Here is a 23,836-nt window from a genome sequence, read left to right as displayed (position 1 = left end):
CTGGCAGCCAACATGTTCCAGACAGTTGGCCAGTTCTCCACTGCAGTTCATTAATGTGGCCTCGCTGCACCAGTTTGAGGGGGCCATGCAGAGCTAGATGCTGCAGGGTCGACAGAGAAAGAATGAGCAGGAAAGCTCGCCCTCATGGTCAAAATGGGAAGATTCTTCCATTTGAGTTTGTACGATTTTCTGCCTTTGGCCATCACTTATTTTTCATTTAGTTTATCCATCTGAGGCTTCAGATCCTCTAACTGTCTCTGCACCACCATCCTCTCCAGCTAGCACTGCTTCAGAGCTGCCAGCCCTTTCATTGGGAAGCCACATCCAGTCCTTAATCAGACTAGACCTGACCAATTACAAGTGATCTCTGGGAAATTTGACAATCAAGTCCTCATTGCAAATTTGCTCAAGGAGGCTACTCATCACCAACTTAATAATACTTGGGGATGGATAACAGATTCCTACATTTCATGAGATAATTCCATTTATTGTATGCTCTGCTTCAAGGCAGGCTCCTAGCTTATTGTCTGCTGATGCAATATCCAGGGCCATTTCTCTGAACAGATTTTGTGGATGTTGGCTTGCCATTGCTTTCCACTCTCAGGAGTAGGTGAAGGAATTAGATCTCAAGTCTACCTTAGTCAAAACAGGAATCAAACCCATGTTAGCCATTTAGTTAACTGAGAAAATGGCATCCTCCCCACGACCCCCACCACACCATGAAAAAATAGAAAATGTTTTCCTTATTGTTGGAAGAGAGTAACATCATCAGAACACAGACAATGTAAGAGAGAAGGCCAGTTTGTTCATTTTATTTCTAAAATGCCACAATTGTCTGGTAATAATCGTCAAAGCATCCTTTACATTGGCATTGATCACCTATCCACCTCTGATTTTGACTTCACACTGATTTAGTGAAGTAACTTAGAGGGTTGATGAGGAAAAAGTAGTCAATATTGTTTATAAGTCGCTTCTGACGGTATTTGACAAATGGCCACATAGTAGAATTGTTTATAAAACTAGTGCCCATAGAAACAAAAGACTCGTGGGAGGGTAGATATAAATTTGACTCAGGAATATTAAAAAGTGAGTAGTGATAAATGTTTGTCTTTCAGACTTATCAAATTCATAAAGAGAATTCCAAAGTGGTTGTTACTAGGGGTCCTATTCTTCTGGATATGTATTAGTGACCTAAGCTTCAGTAATCAAAGTTTAAGTCCATTTAATGGCCTCTTAATTAGGTCAACCCATCTCCACTATTAGTTTACCTGGACAGATAGAAGCTTCCCAACCTCAAGATAGGCTCTGCTGGAATTCCCATGTGATTTTGCACAAATCTTGTCATAACCTGTATTGCTCAGGTCCCCATAAGATTCCAATCCATTTAGTTCTGCAGTTTTTAAACCTATTAAATCTTTTGCAATGTTTGAATGTGGTAAAAATTCATCTGGCACCAGTACAAACATTTGGAATGTGTTTGCGTTCTTAGCTGTAAATTCCCCATGTTATAAAAAAGGTATTTTGAGTATTTCTTCATTGAGACTTTGCTTAATACTGGTAATGCCTAAATATAGCCCAATGACTAAATCATCCACAAGAACAACTGAGTGCTTTCTGCTGAGGAAAAATAAACAAACAATAATTACTTGCTCTAAAGAAATGAATCAGTATTAATAAGAAAATGAACACAGAAAGATTTAAACAAAACCAGAGAAAGGAAGTATTTCACATATTGAGTATTGAACTAGATCTTAGTATCGTCATTATTGTGTAGAAACAAGACAATCATTTTTCAAATAGAAATGCTCACACAGCAAAGAAATGTAATGGAAGTCAATTTATTTTTAAATGGTTGATTGAAGGTGGAATGGTGATGTTATCTCTAGATATGGGACATTGAACTCTGGCTAAGAATAAGCAAATGAGAACAGACCAGATATTAATTTGCAGACATTTGTACAGTGGATGCAACTGAGAAGCAGTGACATTACAGGATGTAATAAATTGAGAGACTTGGAAAGAGACAAATTGAGGAGAGACGGAGTAAAGATCTGAATAGTCAACAAACTTCACACTCACAGGCACACACAGACTCACACGTGCACTCCCTCACTCTCACACTCACTCTCAAGCACGCATACATGATTACAGTCATAGAGTCATAGAAACGTACAGCATGGAAACAGACCCTTCAGTCCAACCTGTCCACGCAGACCAATACCACAAACCAATCTAGTCCCACCTGCCATATCCCTCCAAACCCTTCCTATTCATATACCCATCCAGATGCCTTTTAAAGGTTGCAATTGTACCAGCCTCCACCACTTCCTCTGGCAGCTCATTCCATACATATGCCACTCTCTGAGTGAAAACATTGCCCCTTAGGTCTCTTTTATATCTTTCCCCTGTCACCCTAAACCTATGCCCTCTAGTTCTGTACTCCTCGACCCCAGGGAAAAGATCTTTGTCTATTTATCCTATCCATGCCCCTCATGATTTTATAAACCTCTATAAGGTCACTGCTCAACCTCCGACACTCCAGGGAAAACAGCCCCAGCCTGTTCAGCCTCTCCCTATAGCTGAAATCCTCCAACCCTGGCAACATCCTTGGAAATCTTTTCTGAACCCTTTCAAGTTTCACATCATCTTCCCGAGAGGAAGGAGACCAGAATTGCATGCAATATTCCAAAAGTGGCCTAACCAATATCCTGTACAGCCGCAACATGACCTCTCAACTCCTGTACTCAATACTCTGACCAATAAAGGAAAGCATACCAAATGCCGCCTTCACTATCCTATCTACCTGTGACTCCACTGTCAAGGAGCTACGAACCTGCACTCCAAGGTCTCTTGTTCAGCAACACTCCCTAGGACCTTACCATTAAGTGTATAAGTCCTGCTAAGATTTGCTTTCCCAAAATGCAACACCTCGCATTTATCTGAATTAAACTCCATCTGCCACTTCGCAGCCCATTGGCCCATCTGATCAAGATCCCATTGTAATCTGAGGTAATCTTCTTTGCTGTCCACTACACCTCCAATTTTGGTGTCATCTGCAAACTTACTAACTATAACTCTTATGCTCGCATCCAAATCATTTTTATAAATAATGAAAAGTAGTGGACTCAACATCGATCCTTGTGGCACTCCACTGGTCACAGGCCTCCAGTCTGAATAACAACCATTCACCACCACCCTCTGTCTTCTACCTTTGAGCCAATTCTGTATTCAATGTCTAGTTCTCCCTGTATTCCATGAGACCTAACCTTCCTCACCAGTCTTCCATGGGGAACCTTGTCAAATGCCTCACTGAAGTCCATATAGATCGCATCTACTGCTCTGCCCTCACATAATGCACACCCTCTCTCTCTCTTTTACACACACACATAAATCTATGAGATGCATTTGCATTTCCAGATTTATATTTGTAGATACATTCTATTTTGTTCACAAAGGATATAATCTGTAAATAGCCAGTCAACGTGACATTTTATAAATTCCTACTTTGGAAATAAAACCAGTTTGACTTCAGGTTAAGACACAGACAGACTCTCAACAAGACCCCACACCCTAAAATGCATTGTCTTACCTAAGAATGTCACCTCTTTTATACCAATAAAGCCTTAGGTTATCTCCAGGCAGTGACTTGAAAGAAATTCTGGGATTTACATAATAATCAATCGAAACCTACACCTCCATTCTAACTGCTTAAAGACTTAAGAGCCATCTAGGTTTGCCTGATACATTCACATCATGTGCATGACCCTTTGATCTTTTACTTATAATTCTGTGTCCAATGTATCTTCTGTCACTCACTACCTGAAGGAAGAATGAGGCTCCAAAACCTTGTGGTTCAAACAAACCTTTTGAACTATAACCTGGTGTCATGTGATTTTTGTCTTTTGTCCAAACTTCAGGAATGAGGATCAACACTCTGGCAGCTCGCCATTATGTGCAGGCAACGGAGTCAGCTTGACAACTTTATCATTTAATGGCTTACTGAAATGATTTAAGATTTACTAGATGGACACCTGGAATGAGTGGGTTGCCGTATCATGGAATCCCAACAGAATGGAAAGAAGCCATTCGGCTCATTGAGTCCACACTGACCCTCCAAAGAGCATTCCACTCAGACCTCCACCCCTCCCCTCCATCCATTCCCATAGCCCCCATTTACTCTGGCTATTCCACCTGGCTTGCATATCCCTTGACAAATATGGGGCAGTTAAACACAGCCTATCCACCTAATCTGCACATCTTTGTACTCTGGGAGGAAACCGGAGAACCCAGGAGAAACCCACACAGACAGGGAGAATGTACAAATTCTACACAGACAGTGACCCGAGGCCGGAACCAAACCCGGGTCCATAGTGAGGAATCAATGCTAACGACTGAGCCACCATGCTGCCTCATAATAAGGGGATAGACTGGACTTGTTTTTTCCTGGAGTTTAGAGGAGAAGGGTAAGTCTTTTGAAGTGTACAACCTCAGTGAGCCCAGATGGAGTTTATTCACATTAGGGGTTGCTGTTTTAGAATTGAGGTCAGGGGAATTTTCTTTCTCAGTGAGGGCTGCGTGGCTTTGGAATTCTCTGCCTCAGCAGGCAGTAGAAACAGGCTCACTGAATATTTTTAAGGCAGAGATAGATAAATTCTTGTTCTGCAGGGGAATCCAAGGTTATTAAGGATAGATGGAGATGCAGAATTTGAACCACAAATAGGTCACCTTATTGAATGGCGGAGCAGACTGGAGGTGTTGAAAGGACAGCATCTATTCTTATTTTGCATGTTAGTCTGTATTTCTGATGTCTCATGAGTTGGTGAGTTTTATACATTTGTAATAAACTTAACTGAATTGATCAGACAGTTTTAAAGTGGAGATAGGGATTCAGTAAAACTGGTAAAACTAAAGTATTTCACTCATGTCGCAGTTAAAATTTAATGATGTAAACGTTGGCAAAAATATTAGCACTAAGCTAAACTGATAAATACTTGTAGTTATTATTGCGCAAAAGCTTGGTCTGAGAACAACCCTGATTTTACAGAGGAGCCATTTCAGCTCATTTTGATCAATCCAATGGAAACTTGTGGCGTGAAGGTTTAATCCTTTCCTGTGGGTCATACATACTCACTGGGAATTAAATGTTGTCAGACTTCACTGCAGGGTTCAAGTTCTGGCAGAAATGCAAAGAGGTGGAGCAAAAGGCCCACTGACCTCAGAAGCTGGAACACACTCTTTAAATATGAGGGTCAGTTTGAAAGATTAACACCAGCAAGCTGCATCTGCACAGCATCCCAAGTAAAAGTTCTGTTTACTTTTTAACTGTCCTCATTTTCCAGTCAGCTCAACCAAAATAAGGAAGGTAAGAATATTTAATTTATTTCAGATTTTCAAAGCTTGTGATATAATTAATTGAGCATTCCAACAGATTACTTTCTTAAACTTTTATGAATTTTTTTTTGATTTCACTAACTGAAATTGCTATTAAAAGGTAACTGTTCAATTCACAAATAATATCATAACATGGATAAATTAAAGCTTATCTGTTTTCTTGACAATATATGTTATTACTAGCACTCATTTCATTAACAGCATAACTGAAGTGAATACAGCATTTGCTTCAGTACAGCCAATCTACTAATGTGACAATGGGATAATAATTTGGTATTTTTGGTGACATTTCAACTCATTCTGTCCCTCATGATCTCCTATCTGGCTCCACAATTGTCTGTTACTGCTTCAGATTTTTGTACATTTTGACTATATTATGCAGATGACTTTACCATCCTCAAGTACCCAATGGGGAAGGGCACTTAATGTTGGTGAATCGCAGCCCTAAAGTTTGATTGCATCCCCTCTTTGCTTTGGTCTCCTTCACATGACAGTACTTTAAAAATAAATATTGATGGAACCAATCATGCACATGAAGAAACTTTTTCTTGAAATGAAAGAAGGTATTGCCTACTCTTAGTATCATACTATGTAGTGCTAACATTTCACCAGCCTTGTTCTTCTGGCTCAGGGAGATTTGCATGCCACCTTGAGAGTTGGGCATGATACTTCCAAGGGTTTTGGGGTGGACAGTTCCAAAAATATGACGGAAAGGAGCAAGTGTCAGTGTTTGTCAATTTTGTGATCGACTGGTTGGAAAGGAAGATACATCAATTTATAGCCACTCACAAGCAAATTTGACAAATTAGCTTCAGACAGTTCATAAAATCAGTTCCTGCTTTCAGAAGCAGGATTTCATGTGGACGATATTTACTGCTGAGGGCAGTAGGACAACATAAATACGGCTATCACCACAACCTTGACCCCTTCTGTCAACCCCATATACAGATACATCCCTATATTCACAGTGCTAGACATCGGGATCCTACCATTGTCAATACTTTTGGGAAAAGAAGCCATGATGCGGAGGTGCCGATGTTGGATTAGTGTGGACAAAGTCAGAAGTCACATAACGCCATGTTATAGTCCAACAGATTTATCTGAAATCAGTAGCTTTTGAAGCGCAACTCCTTCGTCAGATTAGATTAGATTACATTACATTACAGTGTGGAAACAGGCCCTTCGGCCCAACAAGTCCACACCGACCCGCCGAAGCGAAACCCACCCATACCCCTACATTTACCCGTTACCTAACACTACGGGCAATTTAGCATGGCCAATTCACCTGACCCTGCACATCTTTGTGACTGTGGGAGGAAACCGGAGCACCCGGAGGAAACCCACGCAGACACGGGGAGAACGTGCAAACTCCACACAGTCAGTCGCCTGAGGCGGGAAGTGAACCCGGGTCTCAGGCGCTGTGAGGCAGCAGTGCTAACCACTGTGCCACCGTGCCGCCCACAAAGCACTAACCTCACCTGACGAAGGAGCAGCGCTCCAAAAGCTTGTGATTTAAAAAAAAAACCTGTCGGACTATAAGCTGGTGTTGTGTGACTTCTGATTTTGGCTAAAGAAGATGGAGGCAGCATGAATTACAAGGGAAATTACAATGACCAATCCAGCCAGTCTGTTGTTTTCGTGGACATTTGGAGATAAAGTCACGGTAAAATCACAATTGTTTCAAATACCTATCTACCAGTTAGTGACCTGTGCATCTGAACCAGATGTGTAACATCTGAACTCATAATGTTCTCTCATTAGTAAACTCAGATTGGGATAAGACTTGGGATTCCTGAATGTTTAAGAATGCTTCATCACCCTGGTGAACTTTTTTTGAAGGACCACAGGTTAAATTATGATAAAATCTACTACATAGAGTAATGCTAATAAAGACGTGATTGGCGTCACAATTTAACTCCCAGCCTCTGAGAGACAACCATAGAGGAGAGACATTATGAAAATAATGGTAAACTCCCCACTTGATTGGCTCACTGTGTAATACTGCCCGCAGGTGAGATAGCCAGGGCAGCCCATCAGCAGAAGCAACAACTCACTTGGCAGAGGCAGGCAATCAACATAACAAATGCTTCAATCAAGGGTCATTTGCAGACATCTCCTCAGCATCACATAGAATTACTCCAACTCACTACCTTTCCAATCTTGCTGCCTGCCAGCCATGATGGCAAATCAAATCAAATAGATTAAAAATTGGATTACTAACTTACTGCTGTGAGACCTTAGTTCTCCCCATTTAATGAAATACACACACATTCTTTCACAAATAAGACAGAAAAAGGAAACAGACAGTTTGACACAAACATTTTGGGTACAAAAATTTAGTTAGAGAGAAACAAATTCTGTAATGCAGAAGTCTAGACTGCAAAGTGGACTGTTATTTGTCTCACAGTTCTTTTGAGCTTAGCTCTGGTTGCCTGGTAGTATAGAAATTAAATAGCTCAGGCAACAATTTGGCTTATTCGCAACCAGTTATAGAGTGAATAGGGCATAAGGCAACATTGCTTTTGTGTGCTTTTGGTAGTCTATTCATACATGAATGTTGTGATCCATGAGAACGAATCCTAACATATATGTAACATACATAGTCAAGTCATTCTGCTTTTGGAAATTATTTATTAAATAATCCAGACTATGCTCGGAGTTACACTGGAATCCGTTTTAAGATCATCAGCAGTCTCGCAATGTGATGCATTTGTGCATTTATAAATCTGTTTGTTTTATGTTCACAAAAGGATTTTGTAGATATTGCAACTTTTTCATGGATATAGCCAATTCCACTATATCCCCTTGGTAATGATCAGAACTTAACTATTTGGTCTGTGAATTAAGGTTGACAAGTAATTGTTCTTGCTCCATCTCCAAGCCAAGGATAGACCAACCATTCAGCATCATTTTCTCATGCTGTATGGAAATTGGATACCTTTGTCCAAGTCTGTTACTTGTGTCAAACTTCTGATCAGTGCAAAACCAACGGCCTCCATGTCTTTTCTCAATTCTAACAATGATGACATGATAATGGCTGCATAGCTGCAATTCAGTACTTGATCAGGTGGACCTAATTCTTTTCTTATATCAGATTTATTCCCTTAGAATTTCTGGGTTTTTGAGCTTTTTCACTCACAATGAAAAGGTGAAAGGTGCTTTTTATTTGCAGAATTCTGTATGTCCTTCAGTGCACCGCACTCAAAGATTCTGTAACAAACTGCAGCCAAACCAATCCGAAGTCTGTTTTTATGGTTTTCTTTTCTTAACTCATAGAGTCCTGCTGCCTTCCTGTCTCATAAAGTATCCAGCTAACTGCTCCAAAAAGTAAAATAAGCTTGTGTAGCTAAAGTGTACCCAAGACAATGCCTCTTAAATAAGAACATAAGAAATAGGAGCAGGAGTAGGCCATCTGGCTCATCAAGCCCATTCCATCATTCAATAAGATCATGGCTGATCTTTTTGTGGACTCAGCTCTGCTTATGCATTCACTCACCAAAGCCCTTAATTTCTTTACTGTTCAAAAATCTACCTATTTTTACCTTATAAATATTCAACAAGGTAGCCTCAACTTATACACTGGGCAGGGAATTCCACAGATTCACAACCTTTTGGGTGAAGACGTTCCTCCTCCATGCATTCCTAAATCTGCTCCGCCTTATTTTGAGAGTATGCCCCCTCATTCTAGTTTCACCCATCAGTGGAAACATCTCCCTACTTCTATCTAAACTACTCCCTTCATAATTTTATATGTTTCTATAAGATTCTCCCTTCAATGTTCTAAATTCCAATGCTTATAGTGCCATTCTACTCAGTCTCTCCTTATAAGCCAACCCTCTCAACTCTGGAATCAACTTTCCTGGCTCTTGTGGATATTTAGTAATCTAATTTCCATTTTCCAGTTTACTGTCCAAAAGAAAAAAAATGTGGCTGCTTACAACTAAAGCAAAAAGACTCCAAACATTTTTTTTTTGAAAATGTAGTTGAAAAACATTTTCAGATTGAAAAAAATTGGAAAAAGATAGTTTGGGTATGTTTTGATTTGTGGGAGCAACCTGACTAAAGAGAACATTGTAATATTTCTACTGATTTTGTTTTCCAGAAATGGATATCAATTCAACAGGCTTGGTTCCGCTTCACCAGACCAGCAGCAGAAAAAGGTTGGATCATAAGCAGGAAACGATCTGTATTTTTGGCACTGGGGACTTTGGAAGATCCTTGGGCATGAGGCTGCTCAAGTCAGGCTACCCGGTGGTCTATGGTAGCCGAGATCCCAGGAACTCTACATTGCTGCCAAGTGGAGCACAAGTGTTTAGCCATGCAGAGGCCCTGAATACATCCAAGATCATTTTCTTGGCAGTTCACAGGGAAAACTATGATTTCATTTCAGCCCTGTCTGACCAGCTGGATGGGAAGGTGCTGGTCGATGTGAGCAACAACCTCAAAATGAATCAATATCCTGAATCCAATGCACAATATCTGTCCCAGTTGGTTCCCAAAGCCAATGTGGTGAAGGGATTCAACACAGTTTCAGCCTGGGCTCTGCAGTCAGGGAGTTTGGATGCCAGCAGTCAGGTAAGATCATGTTATGTCTACCTGTTTTATAAAGGATGTGGTGATGGCAAGAGTGAATTAAAACTATTGTCAACACTGTCTAGCTGACTGTATTTCAAAAGCAATATTCATTGAATAGTGCTAAATATATTGAATGTGGGCAACACTATTTTCACTGGTAATAGAAATCGTCATGTTGTGTTTCAGGTTTTTGTTTGTGGGGATGACAATCCATCTAAGCAACTGGTGATGGATGTTGCCAGGAGCATCAGCCTCACTCCTCTTGACCAGGGATCCCTTCTGGCAGCTGAAGAACTGGAGAACTACCCTCTTCAGCTCTTTCCAATGTGGAGACTACCACTTTATATAACAGCTGGTCTCACAGTATTCTTCTTCTTATACTATGTGGTGCTTCAAGTGATCTATTCTTATGTAACTAAGAACACTGATCAGACCTATCGGATGATGATTTCCATACCCAATCATGTTTTTCCAATTGTCTCTCTCATTCTGCTTGGCTTGGTTTATCTGCCGGGTGTCATTGCTGCCTTCATTCAGCTCTGCAGAGGGACAAAGTACAAGCGATTCCCTGACTGGCTCGACCGGTGGATGTTGTGTCGAAAGCAGCTTGGGCTTGTATCGTTTGCCTATGGCTTCCTTCATGTTTTCTACTCATTGGTCAAGCCACTCAGATATACATACTATTGGAGACAAATTAATCGTATTGTATATCAGGTGAGAATTGTTCCTATGCTATTGTTGAATGTCTGTTTCAATACTATTTCTATCAGTGTCGTGCAGTATACCAAATTTGAATTGCAGCACTGCAATGCAGCAGACTTTGATTTTGGTTCTATGTCACCCTACTGCTTTGAGTAGACATATCAAGTCAACTCCTTACAAGAACAAAGAGAAAATAAGAGAAAACAGAACTAAATCCCCTGCAGATCCTTCCGCCCAAGAATTCAGTCAAAGGAAATTCCCAGGAGCAGTAATTTTGATATAAATTTAAAATCAAAAATTATGATTTATTATAGCATTAACATTTTCTTGCTTAGTTTATGTCAATGTATGACCATTCCTTCAATAGTAACATCTATAAAGATTAAGCAACAGCTCTGATAAACACATCTCATCAATTCACATGTTTTCTTCATCCAGTTTCTCCAACCCAAATATTGCATTATCCTGTACATTTCCTAAGCCAAGGTGTAATGGAGAACATGTAGCTATATTCTTGAACAAGATACGTGAACTTCATTGCACTGGTGGCTGTGTGATTATTTCTAGCTAATTTTATCAAATAAATATTCAAATAGGTTTTATTGAGAATCTGGAATTCTATGATTGTACAAGTGATCTAATAGTACTTTGCAAGTTTCTATTTCTCTATGTGAACCAATTCAATGAATTTCAATATAGCTCCAAATGCCCCATCTTCATTTAAAATTAATGAGGTGTCACTTGGCAAAATACGGCTCAATATGCAACCCTTTTGAAGTTCCTTCCCATGTAGTCACCTGTTCTTAATCATTGCTAGTTTTTCAGCTTGAGGAAACACTGTATTGGAGTAGTATGCAAAAAGCAGTAAGCTCCAATGATTCTGAATATTATTGCAGAACTGTATTTCATGCACTATTGTTAAATACAGACAAGCACCTAAAATGAGAAATCAACACATCTGCAAAGAGAAATGTGATCAGAAAGGAAAGGAAATCAAATCCTTGAGTGAAAGACTGCATGCAGAGAAAAAACACTACAACTTCGAGTTGTGCTTTCTGTAAATAAAATGCATCCCCTACCTATTCTTTCTCCCTCTAATTCCTTACAAAGACCTGCATTCTCAAAGCATTCAGTACCTTGCCTCCATGGTAAAAAAGTCATCAGCCATTTTGTTTGATACAAAAACAGAAATTGCTGGAAAATCTCAGCAGCATCTGTGAAGAGAATTCAATGTTAATGTTTTGGGCCCAGTGATACTTCTTCAGATGAGGTTTTGGCTTGGAAAGGTTGGTGTAAATGCTGAAGTTGAGGTTGTAAAGAAGAGTCATAAGCCCCAAAATGGTAACTCTCATTTCTCTCCACAGGTGCTGCTGAGATTTTCCAGCAATTTCTGGGTTTTTTTATGATTTATAGCATCAGCAGTTCTTTTGGTTTTCCATTTTGTCTTATATATTTGCTCATGGAGAGTTGACATTTGATTATCGCTAACGGTTCAGAGGCGAGATGAGACTCGCCACATTGCTGCGGAACTGGAGTCACATGTAGATGAGACGAGGTAAGGAAGGAAGATCTTCTCCACTAAAGGAGATTAGTGACCCAGACAAATAGTTACAATAGTCTGTGGTGAATTCATGGTCACCATTAGGCTCAGTCTTTTTGCACATTCCAGATTATTATTGGATTCAAATTTCACCATCTACCACAATCAATGAGAACATTAGCCTGAAGTTCTTGATCACTATGACTATACCCTTCGCCTCCCCACAAAGTTACAAATACTCATTGAATTTGGAAACTAAGGGCTCAATCTTCTTTCATCATCAAGCCAGTTTGTACATTCTTAATGAATTCATCCAGGAATGTGGATATTGTTGGCTTGGCCAACATTTATTGCCCTTCCATAGTTGCTCCTGAGTAGGCGCTAGCACGTTGCCCTGTTGAACCACTGGAGTCCATTTGCTGTAGGTACTTTCATAGACAGTGATTTCCAGGATTTTGAATAATAAAGGATTAGTGATATATTTCCAAGTCAAAATAGTGAGTGGCTTGGAGGGGAATTTGCAAGTGATGTTGTTCAATGTATCTCCTACTCTTGTCCTTTCAAATGGTAGTGGGCATGGATTTGGAAAGTATTGTCTGAGAGAAGAATTTCAGTTGGTTCAGTTGAGTAGGGTAGAAGAGCATACATGTGAAAATGAGATGTGATGCAGTTGTAACTCAGGCTCTGTGGAGGAAAATAAATCAGAAAAATCTTGAAACATGTGCAGCAATTGGCCTGAATGTAACTCTGTACAATGCATTTTTTTGTGAGTTAATATTTTTCCGAAATGTCTGGGGTTAATGACCCACCTCAGAACTGGAAGATGTTAGAAATAAACAGCTTTTAAACAAGAGCCAAAATAAGATGGAAGGATGGTTTAAGAGAAATTAAATTGTATCATTGACAAGACATTCAAAAGGTCTTTGATAAAACACCACATCATAGATTTGTTGACAAAATTGAAGCTCATGGGATTAAATATCAACAGTTTTGAGTACACAAAATTGGTGAAGAGACAGAAAACAGTGAATAATCATGAACAAATATTTTTCAGATCAAGGTTGTCCTTCATGGGTTAATGCTGGAGCTGTTCTTATTTTTGATGTATCTAAATATCCTGGGTATATCGGGTGTTGTTTCAAATCCTGCAGGTCGCATAAAACTCAGAAATCAGAAAACAGTGAGGAAGAAGTTAACAGACTTCAGAAGGACAAAAGCAGATTAGTGAAATGTGCAGGCACATGGTGAATGAAGTTTATCACAGGGAAGTATGCAATGATTCATTTGGATAGGAAGAGAGAGGTCAGATAACAGCAACTGAGTGAAGTAATTTTAAAACAGTGCAGTAACGGACAGATCGCGGGCTGTATGTATGCAATTTTTTTTAAAGTGACAGAACAAATACAAATAAAGGCTCCAAAAATCAAGTGATGTGGGAAGGAATGATAGAAGTGGGATACCTATCAAATGAAATGGCAAGCCCAGTTTTAATTTTACTCAGGACTTTTTCTAGCTGTAGCCAGCCAGAATAACTTACTGGCCAGCTGTAAGGCAAGAAGGTGTCTGGAAAGTGGAACAGGGGTAAGTTCGAATGAGGATAGTGAGGAAGGTGAGACGTCATGCTCAGGAGGTGTGTGCTGATTAATGGTGGGGGTCCCTTTGCAGGGAGTGGGGACTGACATTTGGAAAGGCAGGTATTAGCTTACTATGGAACAGAGTTATGTTTCTTTTAAATTATTTTGATGGGAAGTGGGTGTCACCAGCAGAACCAGAATTGTTGCCTAACCCTAATTTCCCTTGAACTGAATGGTGTTCCTAGACCATTATTGTAAGCAGCATGTGTCACATGTAGACCACACAAGGTAAGGCCAACAGATTTCCTTCCCTAAATTGCATTACTTATAAAACATTCTATTATGATGCCAGTTGATGCTATTATTGGATAAGTCAGAATCCAGACTAAAATTTGGCTTAATACATCTTTCTTTTTTGGTCATTATTTTGGTTTAAACTTGGTGTTCTCTTGCTGAAACATGTTTTCACAACAAAACATAAGTTTATTACACAAAAGAAATGAAAATAAAATGCAATCAACAAAAAAAGTTGTAAATATTTTGAAAAGTATTGTAAAAATGTCATCCCAAAGAACCCCATTTCAGTACTCATGCCAGATAGAATTCCCTTCTCTGTCACCCCTGTAGACTTAGTTTAACTATGGTTTCAACTCCAAGTCTTGAGAATCTAATAGCTCCTTCCTGGATCTTCATACAGCTAAGATTAAACTTTCTTAGCTTCAAATAAGTCCTTCAGGGTTTTAACCAAGCAATTCTTGTCTAGAACTTTTAATAAACTCCTAACACTAAGGTAACCTATTTTTAACAAATCTAAGCTTCTCCCTTTCTAAGGACAACCACTTTACACATTCAACTTGAGCAAAGAACATTGAAGAACTTTTCAAATCAAAACTAAACTTATTTTCAAGCTACGAGTTTTTTGCCAAATCAAAAGAAAAAAGGCTTTATAAATTAGAGCTTATTGCATTACTGCTTACTTTGTACATTCATAAAGTTCTCCCAATATAAGCATAAACTCATTACTCTTCAGCCATGATAATTCACACTGTTTTAAAAAAGATCACCATGGCTGCAGAAATATTTATAACAAATCATTAAACCCCTTCATGTACACAGAAAAGCCATATGCCACTTGTTCAAAATTCAAACATCTGAACTAAAAAAATAAATGAATTCAAAGTTATATGACTCAAATATATCACATCACAGAATGAACATCTGAATTAGGAGCAGAAGTAGGCTATTCAGCCCTCCAAGCTGGGTAGACTTCCTTATGCACAGGTACTTTCAATCTTGTGAACTGTATGAGTTTTATTTTGAGCACTTTTGACATGTCACTGCCTCCAAGCATGTGCCAAAAGACCATCTTATATTAATGAGAAAAATGACTGACTGGCATGTGCTCTTTAAGCACATGCAGCATTAGATGTGGAACATTTTCACTTCAGGATTGTCCAGATTTGCACTTTGTTTCTCATGTTGTACCCCCCACTTCTCAGAGATCATGGGGTGAAGGTTATTTTGGTCAGTGGTGAAAAGCAAGTGACAATGACCTGGCCATATTTTATGTACACAGTGTGATTTTAGTTTGCACGTTCTGCTATTGTCCACAACCAGTTTCAATTCCCAAATGTGCCAATGCTGGTTATCAACAGGATGTCAATATGTTATCTACTGTAATTATTTTTAAAATCTTTGTTCACTGTGCATTGTTATTCTTGTCTGGATATTGTTTCTTCCCATCCTTTCAATTTCCCTCTGTTTTCCAGATAAGCCAAGATTCTGGCTCCTAGTACAGGTTCAGCTGTTAATTCCCCAGGATGTTAAGAACACAGCACAATACTTTTCTCAAAGACCCACAAAGTCTGAGAAAGTTTCAACTTTTTTGACATATTCTGCAAGTCCCTAGTATTTTTTGATGGTTCCTTTTTTGCCATTGTCTATATATGGATCTCAGCCCTTTTGTCAGATTCTTTTGTTTGCAATTAATTATTGTGGAGTCAGGACCTTGAGAATAGCTGATGTAAAAACACTGAGAGATGAAGTCTAAGAAGATGGTTTGAAAGCCTTGCCTGGTCAAATTAGGATTAGTTCTCAACAAATGGTTTGTCAAACTGTCAGGAGAAAGTGAGGTCTGCAGATGCTGGAGATCAAAGTTGAAACTTTATTGCTGGAACAGCACAGCAGGTCAGGCAGCATCCAGGGAACAGGAGATTCGACGTTTCGGGCACAGGCCCTTCTTCAGGAATGAGCAGAGAGTGTTCAGCAGGAGAAGATAAAAGGTAGGGAGGAGGGACTTGGAGGAAGGGCTTTGGAAATGTGATAGGTGGAAAGAGGTCAAGGTGAGGGTGATAGGTCGGAGTAGGATGGAGGCGGAGAGGTCAAGAAGAAGACTGCAGGTCAGGAAGGCGGTGCCGGGCTGGAGGGATTCGGCTGAGACAAGGTGGGGGGAGGGGGGATGAAGAAACTGGTGAAGTCCAAGTTCATCCCCTGTGGTTGGAGGGTTCCCAGTCGGAAGATAAGACGCTCCTCCTCCGACCGTCGCGTTGTTGTGGTTTGGCGGTGGATGAGTCCAATGACCTGCATATCCTTGGTGGAGTGGGAGGGGGAGTTGAAATGCTGTGCCACAGGGTGGTTGGGTTGGTTCGTCCGGGTGGCCCAGAGGTGCTCTCTGAATCGCTCCGCAAGTAGGCGGCCTGTCTCCCCAATATAGAGGAGGCCACACCGGCTGCAGCGGATGCAGTAGATGATGTGGGTGGAGGTGCAGGTGAATCTGTGGCGGATATGGAAGTTTCCTTTGGGGCCTTGGAGAGAAGTGAGGGGGGAGGTGTGGGCGCAAGTGTTGCACCTCCTGCGGTTGCAAGGGAAGGTGCCGGGAGTGGAGGTTGGGTCGGTGGGGGGTGTGGATCTGACAAGGGAGTCGCGGAGGGAGTGGTCTCTACGGAAAGCTGATAGGGGAGGGGAGGGAAATATATCCTTGGTGCTGGGGTCTGTTTGGAGGTGGCGGAAGTGACGGCGGATGATGCGCTATACATGGAGATTGGTGGGGTGGTAGGTGAGGACCAGTGGGGTTCTGTCCTGGTGGCGGTTGGAGGGGCGGGGCTCAAGGGCGGAGGAGCGGGAAGTGGAGGAGATGTGGTGGAGGGCACCGTCGACCACGTCGGGGGGGAAATTGCGGTAGATGACACAGATGGCCTCCTTCTTCAAGGACCGCAATTTCCCCCCCGACGTGGTCGACGGTGCCCTCCACCGCATCTCCTCCACTTCCCGCTCCTCCGCCCTTGAGCCCCGCCCCTCCAACCGCCACTAGGACAGAACCCCACTGGTCCTCACCTACCACCCCACCAATCTCCATGTACAGCGCATCATCCGCCGTCACTTCCGCCACCTCCAAACAGACCCCAGCACCAAGGATATATTTCCCTCCCCTCCCCTCTGATGCAATTGCACTTTCCTCATCTTCTTAATTTTGGAACCAAATTCTTGTGTGCCTTTCTTGGGGAATCGCATGGGAAGAGAGCTGGAAGTGCTCACCACCAGTGGAACATTCCAGTGTTCACATTGACGGCACCATATTAAAAACTCAGCTGTACACCTCCTCAAATGCTGCAAGCCAGGACCTGGCCCTTATTTATGGTGCTTCACCCCTACTACTGAAAATATGGCACAATGGGAAATAAGGCTTCACAGACAGGGGCCTTAAGGAGGTGGTGGATGGGTTAGTGGGAGGAGGGCAGTACTTTTTTTCTGCCACAGACTGACACAGCCACATTATCAGACCTAATTGGCCTGGATGCAATCCAGCTCAGAACAGTATCCCAGCTGAATGGGGATCCCCAACAGTGCCAGACCAAGGTCAATGACCTTCTCCGCTCTGCTACATTAGAGGCTACCATATTCTCCCTGCCACTCCTGCACACACACAGAGCTGCCACACACTCTAACACTGGCACTATTGTGGCAAAAGATGGCGAGCCTGTACCTGGCAGGAAACTTTCAGCAAGCTGTGTCTGCTAGGCCCAAAGTCAGCCCAGATCTTCCAAGTGAACCGAACAAGCTTCCCCCAGCCCAGCAACAGAGGTCAGAACACATATCGCAGGAGACAAAGCAACAAGGACAAGTAATGTGCACTGTTAGGTGAAGCAAGTGAAGCAACATGGATAATAACTTTTCACTTTTGTAAATACATTTTCACATGCACTGTTAACAAGATGCTGTATTGTGTTCTTTACAATCAGACCCGGTTAATGTTACAGTCATGTGGAAGTTCTCTGGAGATATCCCCAGGATGAAAGAAGTTGCAGTGGCCAAGTTTTGTTCATCTCTCACAAGCAACTAACTCCTCGTTGGCAGCAAGCCTCAGATGTCAAGGATCCCTGAACCATGACATTAATGACAGTAGCCAGGGCATCAAATTTTAATGAGGAATGCCCAAAACTTGGAACGTTCTTTGCTCTCCACTCTCCCCAAAAAGAGAGAGGATCTTGTGATTTTCCCACCTCTAGCCTGTCCCCAGCCCTTTTCAGTGCTCTCTCTTACTCCTCTTCTCTTCACTACAAGGACTCAACCTGCTATTTCCAATTGCTCTCTCTCATGGTTGCCATTCCCTCAGTGACCCATACAATGCTACATATCAAAGACTTGAGTTGCTTCTTTTTCCAGGATCACTCCTCATTTTCCAATGAGGAGTCAGGTTAATGGGAACATAATTAAGAAGCAGTGTATACCTGTCAAGAAAGGCAGACGTATAAACAGATATATAGACAAATGAAGGTAAAGGAGCTTTATTCTTGAAAGGTGGGAAAATCAAACTGCGAGGAGGCATGGTAATGCAGTGAGGCTCGTATAGCGTTGTTGATGCTGACATGGACAATTGGAGAGTTGAGGAGTATAGTAGCTATGGAATACATAGGGACATTGTTAGAAGAAACAGTTACATGATGGCCAAGACAAGCCTCCAGGTGCCTGCTCTGGTTTACATATCAGGAATTGGTGCCGTCTATTTTTTCAAGGAAAGAAGGGGAATTGGAAACAGTGTATAAATAAGGCCAGGCGAAAGTGAGGACTGCAGATGTTGGAGATCAGAGTCAAGATTAGAATGGTGCTGGAAAAGCACAGCAGGTCAGGCAGCGTCCGAAGAACAGGACAATCAATGTTTCGGGCAGTAGCCCTGCAGCAGGAAAGGTTCCTGATGCAGGGCTTCTGCCCAAAAACATCAATTTTCTGCTCCTCGGATGCTGCCTGACCTGCTGTGCTTTTCCAGCGCCATTCTAACCTTGACTATAAATAAGGCCAGCTGGGGCTTTAACATGATGTAAATGCAGTGAAATAAGGTCATCACCACTCAATGGTGATATTCTGAGGTCATCATTCAAGGCTTGAGGGGAATATTAAAAAATATTTCCTAACCTCAACATGTTTAGAAATCTCACTGTATTTTCCCAATATTCCCTCCATTGCTCATGCCACACCAGAGAGGGAAAATGTTTTCTGATTACTTTGTTTTATCATAAAGTTTATTCCTTGTTTTCATCACAGGTGCAAAAGAACACAACCACAGAGTTGGAGATGAAATGGGCTTGGCGTAGTGATTTGTTTTATGCACTCGGAATTTTAGGCTTTTTTGTTTTCTGCTTACTTGGAGTAACATCCCTCCCATCTGTCAGCAATACAATGAACTGGCGAGAATTCAGATTTGTTCAGGTAAGTCATCAGTCAATATAGAGCTTCAATTATTGCAATGTAGCTATGTTTCCAATGAGGAGTCAGGTTAATGGGAACATAACTAAGAAGCAATGTATACCTGTCAAGCTAGCCAGACATATGAAGACATATAGGCAAATGAAGCTAAAGGAGCTTTATTCTTCAGAAGTATTCTTAAGTTGAGTAAAATGGCATGGATACTGGATTCATTGATGTCTACAAGACTGAGATGATTTTGTTAGATAATTGTATCAAGGGCTATGAATCGCAAAGGATTAAATTGAGCTGAGGTGAATGTCTGCCATGATCTAACTAAATGGTAGAACAACGTGAACAGTGGAATGAGATGCTCATATTCCTCTGGTCCTCTGCCAGAGGTCAGAATACCAGGCACCATCACAGTTGGAAAAATAATTGAGAAGATAAGGTAAATCAGAAACTACTGATTCCAGTGGCACCAGACAAAATTCTGTAAACTGTAGAAGTAAGGGAAGTAAAGAGATTAATTACTTTTAGGACTTGGAGTCAAAATCATGATTTAAATACAGTGAGAATGCAAGTCATAGGGACAGTATTAAAAATAACAGAGACATCAATAAAGAGGAAGAAGAGATATCTGAGCAGTACTGACAATACTGATCTCCACTGGAGTGTGGAGGAATGCTCCTCTGGGCCCCTGAAAGGAATCTTTTGCCTCCTTTAATTCAATCGCCCCTCCCTCTCATCAGACACCATTTCAGTTGGACCCAAACTCATACTAAAGACCTATCCATTCAAAAAGACCATTTCCTCTTGTCCTTAGAGTTGGTATCACCTATCACCTGGTTTTAACAACAAGCAGACTTAACTTCTTGACTCCCTGACCTCTTTTGTTGGAAGATTGAACAGTGGTTTTCTAATTAGACCTGACCATTGAAGATAATTGAGCTTTACAAACATACTCAGGACAAGAGTAAGCAATTCAACTCCTCGAACCTGCTCCAGCATTGGATACCATTTTGCCCAATCTCATCTCGGCCAAACCCCACTCTTCTATCCACCCTCTATAATCCTTCAATCCATTACTAATTAAAAATCTGTCTGTCTATCTTCTCCTTAGATTTGTTCAATGTCCTGACATCCACCACACTCTGGGCTAGTGATTTCTACAGATTCACAACCCTCTGAGAGAAGTAATTTCTTCTCAACTCTGTTTTAAATCGACAAATCCTTATCCTACAGCTTTGACCTCTCAGTGTTGATGGCCCCACATGAGGAAACATCCTTTCCATGTCTACTTTACCCATCCAATCTAGCATCTTACATACCTCAATTAGATCTCCTGTCATTTTTCTAAACTCTTGAGTATAGGATTAAACTGCTCAATCTCTCTTCATAAGACAAGCTCCTCATCTCTTAGCCTCAAGCTAGTAAACTTCTTCTGAACTGCCTGAAATTCAGTCTCCTCAAGGGACCACGACTGTGTGCAATACGCCATGTGGGGTCTCACTAATGCCTTGTCACAATAGCCTTCCCTCCAGCCAATTGCACTTACAACAATGTTCCTCTCTGGCACATAAAATCAGTCCTGAGAAGTCAACTTCTAATCTTCACAATCTGGAAAACAAAGAGGTTGAGCTTCTTTATCCTGAGTATCTTTACAGGTTTAACTTATATTGGAGTGGCTCACGATGCTACAATTTACATGGCAGCATTTGGTCAATGGAATTTTCTTTTGCAGATATATATTTGCTGTAATTATTTGTGTTTATTTTGGATGAAAACCAAGTAATTAAATGTTCTCATTGTGACATTCTGTCAGAAATTTGACTCATTAACCTTGCCTAAAATGAATCTCTTTTTCTTCCAGTCAAAGTTGGGTCATGTCACGCTGCTTCTGTGCACAGCTCATGCTGGTGTACTTGGATGGAATTTCTTTCTAAAATCTACAAGGTATACATGGGGTCTTCCGCCAGGGTACATGCTGTCCATGGTGATTCCCTGCATTGTACTGATTCTAAAGCTGATTCTGATAACGCCATGTGTAGACAGAATGGTCACAAGAATCCGACAGGGTTGGGAAAGGAAAAGAAAACACTCAGGCAACCTAAAAGTTTGACCAAAATGTATTCTGCCTGAATAATGCTGTCTTGAAAATTCATATTTAGCCTGTTCTAAATAAAAGTTTTGGAAAAGTGTTAGACACTGGAATCAGATACTCCAAACATCTATGTTGCTTTAAATATTTTAATTTCTGACACACCTCTAGAAACTAAGTTCTCTTAAATCCCAATACTCCCTTTCTCTCCTCACATTCCCTCTAGTCTGACACTAATGTTACCATTGATCTAACAGTCACCTATATAATTATCACCTACTTTAACTTAATTGGCATTATAGAAAATATAATAACTTGTGTTGATATATCTCATTATCTCTGAAATATTTACCTTTACTGACAATGTAAGAGTTGTCAATAACAGTCCAGCATTTGAAGACACTGCTAAAAAGCATCTGGAGAGATTGAAGATCAGTCTAATACCATCTGTTCTACACAAACATAATCTTTCCAAGTGATTATAACAGTAAATTATTTGTTCTCTTGAATGTGCTTCAGATCTCAATACCATTTTGATGTTGATATGTTCAGTATCTGCAATGTGCAAGCTCCATTAAGCCAGCACATACATTAATCAAACTAGCAGTGCCTATGGGCGGCATGGTGGCACAGTGGTTAGTACTGCTGCCTCACAGCGCTAGAGACCCGGGTTCAATTCCCATCTCAGGCGACTCTCTGTGTGGAGTTTGCACATTCTCCCCGTGTCTGTGTGGGTTTCCTCCGGGTGCTCTGGTTTCCTCCCACAATCCAAAAATGTGCAGGTTAGGTGAATTGGCCATGCTAAATTGCCCGTAGTGTTAGATGAAGGGGTAAATGTAGGTGAATGGGTCTGGGTGGGTTGCGCTTCGACGGGTCGGTGTGGACTTGTTGGGCTGAAGGGCCTGTTTCCACACTGTAAGTAATCTAATCTAATAAAAAACTGGAGATGCCTTCAAAATTCCTAAAAGTGAGCGGTTTTAAGACTTCTCTTGGCCCCAGAAGAAATACCAAGCTCTCTGCTGGAACCTCCATAACAACCTCTCAGCCTACCATCCTTCCGCACAAATTCCTTTACTTCACCTGAACTTCTTTCTCAGGTGAAAATTGGGTCTACAATGGAACTGCTGGATTTGCTTACCTTCATCAAGCACCCCATCCTATCAGTAAGTGCCTGTCAGAGGCAGCTCACTGATCATGTTCTAACAAATCTTAGAAGTAACCTAGACTTTGATGAAGCATGATCAGATAAGTTATGGGAGATCAACCTCTCAGCTATCCACTACTCATCTGATAAATAAATTGATTGAATATGGAACTGGGGTATTAGATGTCATTTTTGTTGAGCCTCAGTAGTATTACAGTGACATTGTTATTGAGACAGATCATTTTTTAAATTTACTATAATAGTCTTTCAAACTATATTCAGCCAAATACATATAAAGGTGCATTTATTTGTAATGTCATCTCACAAAAATGGGATAAAAATTACTCAGGAGAAAGTGAGGACTGCAGATGCTGGAGATCAGAGCTGAAAATGTGTTGCTGGAAAAGCGTAGCAGGTCAGGCAGCATCCAAGGAGCAGGAGAATCGACATTTCGGGCATAAGCCCTTCTTCAGGAATGAGGAAAGGGCTTATGCCTGAAGGACTTATGCCCGAACGTCGATTCTCCTGTTCCTTGGATACTGCCTGACCTGCTGCTCTTTTCCAGCAATAAAAATTACTCAGTCTGTTTCCTGGTCCTTTTGCAGTGAACCTTTCATTATATGTATCAGTGATATAGCTTTGAATTACAATGTTAGATCTGTACAAATCTAACATAGTAATGCAGTACTATATCACTGATATTATGGACTGAATCATAGGAAGCAGTTGCAGATTTCTGATGAGTATTACCTTTGAACTGTGCATTACAGGAACATCAATGGACAAAAGTCTTGATCAACTTGCTGTAATTCTTAATTGAATTCATTTTGTTTTCTTTGTACTGTTGTAATATTGCATATATTTACAATAAAGTTCCTTACTCATACCCCAGTGAAATTTATGTACAGGATCACATGGATGATCAAGACAACAAATCCATCTATTCTGTTTCTATTATATTGATGATCAGATCCTACTTTGCTAATGAATTAGATGATCAATCACTTCAACCAATCTCTATCAGTTATTCTTACAGTTCTGAGCCTGTAAAATCTCTCAAAAGTCTGCCATTCGTAATGCACACCATTTATCATGTTTGTCCCATCTGTGAGATTACTTCTTCATCCTTC

The 23,836-nt window shown here is 40.8% G+C and overlaps 1 protein-coding gene across 1 annotated transcript; it reads left to right on the top strand.

Moving 5' to 3' along the window:
- The first annotated feature begins 5,113 nt into the window (after positions 1-5,113).
- Positions 5,114-23,592, top strand: LOC122549977 (metalloreductase STEAP4-like). The gene is made up of 5 exons (XM_043690298.2): positions 5,114-5,362; positions 9,494-9,966; positions 10,153-10,680; positions 19,321-19,485; positions 21,335-23,592. Exons 2-5 carry the CDS (start codon positions 9,496-9,498, stop codon positions 21,581-21,583), a joined length of 1,413 nt encoding a protein of 470 aa, XP_043546233.2. The 5' UTR covers positions 5,114-5,362; positions 9,494-9,495; the 3' UTR covers positions 21,584-23,592.
- Positions 23,593-23,836: the final 244 nt, after the last annotated feature.

The sequence above is a fragment of the Chiloscyllium plagiosum genome, unplaced genomic scaffold, assembly GCF_037043375.1.
Source record: "Chiloscyllium plagiosum isolate Xiang-an unplaced genomic scaffold, Cpla_swu_hap1 HiC_scaffold_5, whole genome shotgun sequence".
Taxonomy (NCBI): domain Eukaryota; kingdom Metazoa; phylum Chordata; class Chondrichthyes; order Orectolobiformes; family Hemiscylliidae; genus Chiloscyllium; species Chiloscyllium plagiosum.
This window is presented reverse-complemented; position numbering and strand designations above follow the sequence as displayed.

Bases quoted from the DNA above. Each gene is read 5' to 3' on its own strand.
- LOC122549977 (XM_043690298.2), top strand. From the start codon at position 9,496: ATGGATATCAATTCAACAGGCTTGGTTCCGCTTCACCAGACCAGCAGC. The intron at 9,967-10,152 runs GTAAGATCATGT...GTTGTGTTTCAG, and splicing joins GTTTGGATGCCAGCAGTCAG to GTTTTTGTTTGTGGGGATGA. The intron at 10,681-19,320 runs GTGAGAATTGTT...TTTTCATCACAG, and splicing joins TTAATCGTATTGTATATCAG to GTGCAAAAGAACACAACCAC.